This window comes from Notolepis coatsorum (genome assembly GCF_963971535.1).
Source record: "Notolepis coatsorum genome assembly, chromosome: 7".
Lineage (NCBI taxonomy): Eukaryota > Metazoa > Chordata > Actinopteri > Aulopiformes > Paralepididae > Notolepis > Notolepis coatsorum.
In genome coordinates, this window is record NC_140171.1 from 15312950 (window position 1) to 15321150 (window position 8201).

Here is an 8201-nt window from a genome sequence, read left to right on the forward strand (position 1 = left end):
GTCTCGTCATGTCTCATAAAAGCAAAAAAATCAGAAAGAATCATGGAGATATGTGGACTTATATTAATATGATCTATGTCTCTAATTCTCATATTGGCGCATTCTTCCAATTCTCCTCTCACAATATTCACCCTCACTGAACTGAGTCATCTGAAAATGTGCTGATCTGTGATGTCAGAGAGACACCGCTGCATGATAATGTGGCTGTGTGGCATCAGGCTCATGATGAGCTGCACACAGTGGTTGGAGCCCAGCCTCAAAACGGCTCGAGATCTTGAGGTAGAAAAATGCTGTTTTTGAGGACTTTATTAGAAATACAAAACAATGAAATAAAAAAAAAAAATTACTGTACATTGGAGGGGGTTGGGTTAGGACATTTACAGGGGCCAGTTTCGAATTGCAGTCTCCCGTAGGTGTTCCTTGAGAGTGGTTTTGAAAGTGGGTAGTGATTCACATTTTTACAGCTTTGGGTAGGGCGTTCCACATTGATGTGGCATAATTGCGAAACGTGTTTAGTCCCTTGTTTGGGCCGAATCTGGGTTTAACATGATTTGTGGAGCTCCCTCTGGTGTTGTGATCGTGGTATTCATCACTGACCTTTGGGAAGTATTTTGACATGTACATGGGTACCTTGGTCGTGTAGTGTATCTTGTAGACCAGGCCCATTGCAAGTTGCTGTACTCTGTCGTCTACTCTAAGCCATCCTAGGTTGTCAAAGTGGGCAGGGGTGAGGTGGGTTCTAGGAGTAAGGTCAAGCAGTAGTCTGACCAGTTTGTTTTGAGATGTTTGTAATTTTGTTTTTAGCGCCTTTGAGGTGCTTTGGTACCATGAGGTGCAAGCATAGTCGTAGTACCCTTGAATGAGTGCTCCTGCCAGAGTCTTCAGGGTATTCCTGTTTACCAGAGAGGGGAGGGGGGGTTCTGGTACAGGACAGGTATGGGCAGTGTAATAGTAGGAGACATAATACAGGTAATACAAATATAGTACAGTAGAAGAGTACAAATGGGCAGTGTAAACAATATAACAAAAAAAGACTGCTCAAAACTTACCTTTTTAAAACTAGCTTTTAAATGAAGTATTATGTTTATTTTTTATTTCAGCTGTCCTCATGACTGGTGGTTTCAGCTGTGCTGACTGTGGTGGTTTCAGCTGTCCTAACTGTGATGGTTTCACAATGGGGGACCCTGATGTAAACAAGACAAACGTCTTTCTCTGGTCTGCACACCCTTAACAATTGAGCCGTACTGTATTGTACCCATTCTGCAATCTGTTAAAAGTTTTCATTCATTCATTCATCTGTCCTGACTGTCTTATTTAAATATTTTATTATAATGTGTATCATTATTTTACGATTTGTAATTTTTTATTGTCTTATGATATTGTCTTACTGTTTGTCTTATTTTGCTATTTTTACTTATCTCATCTAATTGTTTTATTACCATTTTTTTTTATTATTTTAATGTCTAATCATTCCCATCCTTATTTTATGAGTGTTTATAATTATTTTGTTTCGTTTTTTGTGTAAAGCACTTCAGAAGCACTGCAATCTGTATAACTATGAATGGTGCTGCTATATAAATAAAGTTATTATTATTATTATGATCAGCTGCTGTCACTATGGATACCGCCCTCGGTTGCATCTAGGAGGGAGGGGGAGGAGCTAGCTCGATAAAGACGCTTAAAGGGACCGTGTCGCTCTAGAAGGAGACAACTGTCTTCAACGCGCCTCAGTCGATACTACTATGGCTCTCCGCTTATCTTTCAGAGTAACGAGGCAGGGCTATTTATTTTTAACTAACCTTCGTCCAGTATTCGACATTGACAACCACAACGGATTTTCGATGCCGGGTAAGTTTGAATTTAAAACCTTTATTTCAACTCATGTGACGCTGATGTTATTATACCCTCATTTGCATCGAGGACGAGCATACTAACAAAACAAGACACAATTTAGCAATAATTTCATACACACAGACACAATAAATACGAATGAACAGTAAAAAGAAAAAATCAGCTTACAGATCATAGTGCTCTGCTCTAATAGTGAACGAAATACCACGTGTTGTATTTACGTTATAGAGACGAGCTGGACCCTGTTCCGAAGGTGCGCTACTTTTGAGAGAGAACATAAAAAAATCTTGAGTTTTTTTTTGTTTGTTAACACTTTGGGGGTGCCATGGGTTAAATTCATGATATACCATAGATTGCCAGCTCTATTTGTCTATGGAGAAGTACCCCTTCTTTGCATGGCTATAACTTTTTAAATTCTATTGCTACATTGCCATTATTAGGGCCCATTCAAAGTCCTATATGTATTCATTAACCTCGATCGTTTCCAGTTGTATCTCCGTGAGATAATAAAGCCTGGTAAAGAACTACTGCTGCCGACCTAAAGTGTGTGTGGTGTCGAATTTCCGGTGTATGTGTTTCTCCTGGAGGCTGCCTCCGATTGACGATTTACGAGCGAGCGTTTGCTTCGTACGCTGAATGAATGGATGAAAACTTTATTTAACAGATTGCAGAATGGGTACAATACAGTACGGCTCAATACACACAATTGTTATAAGGGGATGCAGACCAGAGAGAAAGACGTTTGTCTTGTTTACATCAGGGTCCCCCATTTTCAATTCATAGAGACAACATAATAACATACATGACATCATGACCTTTATGGCACGCATAGGGATATACATGACATACAGGTATATAGTACTGTTACATTTGTGACATACGACGTTTACACACTTTTTAGGAGGCATATCTTGTCCAGCCATCACTGATATAGTGTTTGGTCAGTAACATGGGTCTCCCAGTCCCTCCACTCTGCACTAGTTTCAATTTTTGTTTTATTTGTCACATATAAGGTACATTACAGGTACATTACAGTGAAATGCTTGGTTCTGTATACAGTAAAAAAAAAAATGAAGACCAACAGTACACATGATACAAACTAAAGTACAACATGAAGTACAACATGCAAACAATGCATATTTTTTTTAAATGCTAAAATGAGGTGTGGATGTAGTGCAACTATTTTAGTAATAAATAGATAGAAATAGGGTGTAGTGTTTAAAGTGTCTTAACTCTTAAGTGAATGTTAAAAACGAGAAATAAATGTTCTGATATCCCTTCCCACTTTATCCAATCAAGAGAGAGAGTAAAATAATACCAGAGCAGTAAACTGGTTTGGCAAGATTTATTGAAATACCTAATCTATAGTTCTCTCTCCTGATTGGATGAAGTGGGAAGGGATACCAGGACATTTATTTTATGCTTACTGCAGAGTGGAGGGATTGGGAGACCCATGAATTAATTAAATGAATGAATGACAACTTTATTTAACAGATTACAGAATGGGTACAATACAGTACGGCTCAATACACACAATTGTTATCACATTCACGGCCATTGGAATGTGGCTGGAACGCCAGCTTAGCTTTCCATTACAAACTTTCACTGTGCGTCACGTTGTTTGTAGAGCTAAATCTATATTTTATATTATAGCTATGGAGACTGTACATTAGGAGGGGGTGGGGGGTTGGACATTTAGGTGGTCAGTTTCGAATGGCAGCCTCCCGTAGGTGCTCTTTAAGTATCTTGTAGACCAGGCCCATTGCAAGTTGCTGTACTCTGTCGTCTACTCTAAGCCATCCTAGTGTAGAAGGGTGGATTATCCCTACTTATTACATGGCGTTTTAACATTTGCCGAAATGCTTGATTGTGATTGGTCAATACTAGCGCTCGTCAGATGACCGCTGTTCGCAGCTGTAGCAATCAAGCCCACTGACACACACTGCATCAGTGCAGCCAATCAGACACACCTGCCGGCGATGACAGCGCGGAGCGACGGAACAGAACTGCGTCTGCATTTGATCTCGTCTTGTCGATGGTGTAAAATGAATTAGGTATATTGTTAGTAAGTTAGCCATGTAATAAGCGGGATAATGTATAGCCTATACTCTGTCATTGTCGCAAAATAATTGACCTTCACTGACGTTTAGAACACCTCTGCGAGGCGCCTTGGTATTCTAAACTCTGTGTCGGTCAATTATTTTGCGACAATGACCTCATAGCAGATACATTATCCCTTACTTAGTGAGGTTGATATTCTACTGGCACCGGATAGTAGGAACCCGGCAGAGCTAAGTCCGGCTGGGCCCCCGACTGTAGTGTTGGAGTACTAGGTTTAAGGTTGACAAGGGCGGCATATAGGGCCTTAGGATTTATTAACCTAGGACTTGCGTACTGGTCCTTCCCGCCTCTTAAGGGCAATACTCAGTACTCCCTAAACTCCCACCCCCCCTAGTACGTCCCACACCCCCTCACACCCGGTGGAAGTAGTGGTTGGTATAATTCTCCCCAAAGCAGTACCATAACTTTTTCTCTGTAGGAGACCTGAAATTAGCACCTACCCCGCTTAGTGGAATACAGGGTATTAAAAGAAGTTGGACAGTAAGGCACCATTAACCACACACACAGTGAATCCAATTATCAGTCTCTCCCTTTACTTAAGGAATTTAACACCACAGTGTACAGTAACAAATAAAAGGGCTGTACTCCAGAGGCAAGGAAAAGCACGGGGTGTACCTTAACGAGCATGCGTGCATATCAAAGTCCGCCGCCACGGCGCATACAACAATGTCAAGTTCACGTTAAACAGTCTAGCCGTGGCTGGCTTTAGCACGCATGTTCCATAAAGTCTGTGCTTATACGGCGATAAAGTGGTCTCTGTGTAGACCGTCACCTGATACACTGACCACCAGTCTGACTGTCCTGCAGCACCCCCTAGTGTTCGTCCTCCCAAGGGAACATATCTGAAAGTCCTATGGAACCTATTCCAATGTCTATATTGAATACCGGCGTCTTTAACAGACGCATACACTAGGTAGTCCATCTCTGCCATTCATGTTCCTGACCAACCACCAGTGATGGCTTTCAGTGTAGTTATTTAACACTTATTTAAACAAAATAATGACCACTTACAGCACCTTTTTAAAGACGCAAGTTTTTTTTACCAGTGCAAGTGGAACCAATTAGCCACATAAGCAGTGCTGCAACGTTAGTCACTGTATCAGTGATGGCTGTTTAACACTTATTTAACACTTATTTTAACAATAAATGCCACTTCCAGCTCCTTTTTATATGCAGTGAGAGAGTCGGAGTCAGTTGGAGGCCATTCCTGGTGTTTGAAGCATCAAAGGAAAAAGCAGTTTTTCCCAGTTCCTGTTAACCTGTACTTTCTCACCTGTAGGTGTCGCCAAACAACGAGCATCAATTATGCATAATATGTAACATGTCCTTTCCTTTAGCTGTTGGAATATGAACATGCTTGACATATAGGCTATTCCCTTCTCTAGAGTGCATGCAGACATTTTACAAAACATGCCTTCAGAACCAATGGAGAGCTAGCTTGCGTACATTCCATGGGTCTGACGCGTTGAGCTACGTGAAACAGTGATAATTACTCGGACTACAATCCTGCCATCAAAATCTCATTCCATCACGTCCCTAAACGTAAACCTCGCACAACAACCACCTGTGTTGTTTTGTTCCTGTCACGTTTAATCAGTGAGTAATAATACAGTCACCTGTTTCCTGAAAAGTCCTTTTTGTCATTTCAGGTTGTCGCATGGAGCCAGAGGATCTTACGTCTTCAGACAGCGAGGGGAGTGTTTCAACTCCTTCAGAGACCACCAGGCCCAGGGTCTCTCCTCCAGTGGAGCCAGAGGATCTTACGTTTTCAGACAGCGAGGGGAGTGTTTCAACTCCTCCAGTACTGGAGCCAGAGGATCTTACGTCTTCAGACAGCGAGGGGAGTGTTTCAACTCCTCCAGAGACCACCAGGGTCTCTCCGTCCGAGGAGATGGCTGTTTCCCTGCAGGACGCTGCCTCCCGGGGACAGACTGACACCCCTGACCGTCGTCAAAGTAGCAGAAAAGGTGTCCCGGAAAGCTCTGGACAGAGGCCTCACGTTTGCACCCTATGTGGGAGAGGTTTCCTCCGACGGGGACATCTAAACAGACACCAGCAAGCACATTCAGAGGTGAAACCATACTACTGTCACCAGTGCAGCAAGAGCTTCTCTTCCTCTGGATGTCTGAAAACTCACCTCAGAGTACTACACGCAGGTGAAAAGCCATTCCGGTGCTTGGACTGCGGGAACGGTTTCGCCTCAAAGACCCGCCTAAATGACCATCGGCTTATACACACCGGGGTGAGAGCTCACATTTGCCCCGACTGTGACAAGAGCTTTTTGCGAAAGGGGGATCTAGCTTGCCATGCGAAAACTCACTCTGGAGCCAAACCTCACCGCTGCTCTGAATGCGGAAAGGGTTTCACTTACTCTGGTCACCTCAAGGAACACGAAAGAACACACAGCGGGGAAATGCCTTTCGGCTGTAAAGACTGTGGGAAGCGTTTCCATCGGTCGTGGTACCTCAAGTCTCACCAGAGGACACACCGGAAAGCGTATGTCTGCCTCGCATGCGGAAAGCGTCTTAGTCAGATGCCCAGTTCAGGAGTACACAAGTGCCCTGGTTCAGGTGTAGTGGTTTCTGTCGCCCCGCTTCTGTAGCCACAAGTATCAATCAATCAAAACTCTGCTGGTCTAGGATCAGTATCCTGTATATCCCCACACAACTCTGTTGATACCGCTGCTGTTTTTCTGAGGCCGTTAGTCGTGGTGTGGACATTTCTCGGATTTTAAGATGCATCACGATGTGGACGATTCTGGATCGATGCAGTGAGAAAACACGATGGATTATAGCCGTAAAAGAGACTGTGACGTGTCTTTAACCATTTTAAGGTTAAATCGAAATCATTCGCAAAACAGCGGATTTTGATAAAGAGCGGTAGGGATGGGCAAAACTCACAGATATTATATATTTATATTCGATAGTCACTGGAACTGTTGTTTTTACTTAATAGCAAACATGAGATGATCAAAACATGCTGGCTGCGGTCACTGTAAACCGCTAACGCTAGCGGACCAGATGAACATTATTTCCAGGAACAAAAGCATTCATTCCAAAAGTTACGTCACTGATGCTTGAAATGTGTGATTACAGCTCAGGTAAAGAAGTAGGTTTTGTTTTGTAGAATGAATTTATTTTTTGCTAGGCCTATACTATATGTATTTATGTTGATTCAAGATATTTATTTGTCATATGTCGAGTTAAACAGTCGGTACAATGAAAATCTTACTTTGCTAGTCGCCCCTTCACACAGAATCACAAAATATAGACTTGAACTAGACTTTAAAAACTATAAATATTTTTGTGTAGCATTCACAGTTCATCAGTCAGTGATGGGGGGGGGGGGGGGGGGGGCTTGTTGAGGGGTCTGGCTGCTAGAATCAAATCGAATCATGCACAGCTGAATCATAATCGAATCGTGAGGCCAGTGAAGATTCACGGCTCTAGCTGTTACTGATATCTGCCAATATGGATGGTTGAACACATGCCTGTTTGGACACATGCCTATCTTCAGATAATGTAGTGATATTATGTGTCTTCGGGGCAGAACAGCGCTGCTTGTGAGATATAAAGTCAGATTAAAGGAGGAATTAACTGACATTTATTTGTCAGTATTATCCTAATTGTTAACTTTGCACGTGCATTAAGCAAGATTTTACCTGTATTAAGGTCACAAAAATGGCAATTCTACAATCGGGCAAGTATCTTCAAATACTTGGATGCCGAATAAAATCGGGCAGATATCTATTGTGTGCCAGTCTATCTGTGCATCACTGACTAAGAGAGTGATCTTATTGTTGACCTGTTAGTCTGTACCCTGTACTCTGTGTTTAATGTACTCCGTTATGTGACACTGTGAATATACATTTCAGTTAGTTAGAAATTTACTATTTGTTTACACTGCTTGTGTTGTTTTTACTACCTGTACCGTGTACCCCCCCCCCCCTTCCCCCATGCTGCTATGATGCCTGAATTTCCCCAAGGGGATCAATAAAGGAATATCTTATCTTACATGGAACCCTGGTGAAGGCATGTTGCTGAAAACGCATTGGTTTTAATTGTATCAATAAATAACGTTATTTTTAGAACATTCATCTGTGGACTTTGTGCTTCATACCAGTACAAAGAATATTCTCAGGGGGCTCATACAGAACCTGTGACAAATAAAACAAAACTTGAACTTGAGTCGCTGAATTCTTTTTCCTCACACTCGTATTCTGAAAGGGG

General features: G+C 42.2%; 1 protein-coding gene across 1 annotated transcript; it reads left to right on the top strand.

Annotated features, from left to right (window-relative positions):
* Positions 1-1724: 1724 nt before the first annotated feature.
* Positions 1725-7061, top strand: LOC311231973 (uncharacterized protein). Its single transcript, XM_084318618.1, has 2 exons — positions 1725-1848; positions 5622-7061. Exons 1-2 carry the CDS (start codon positions 1743-1745, stop codon positions 6572-6574), a joined length of 1059 nt encoding a protein of 352 aa, XP_084174744.1. The 5' UTR covers positions 1725-1742; the 3' UTR covers positions 6575-7061.
* Positions 7062-8201: the final 1140 nt, after the last annotated feature.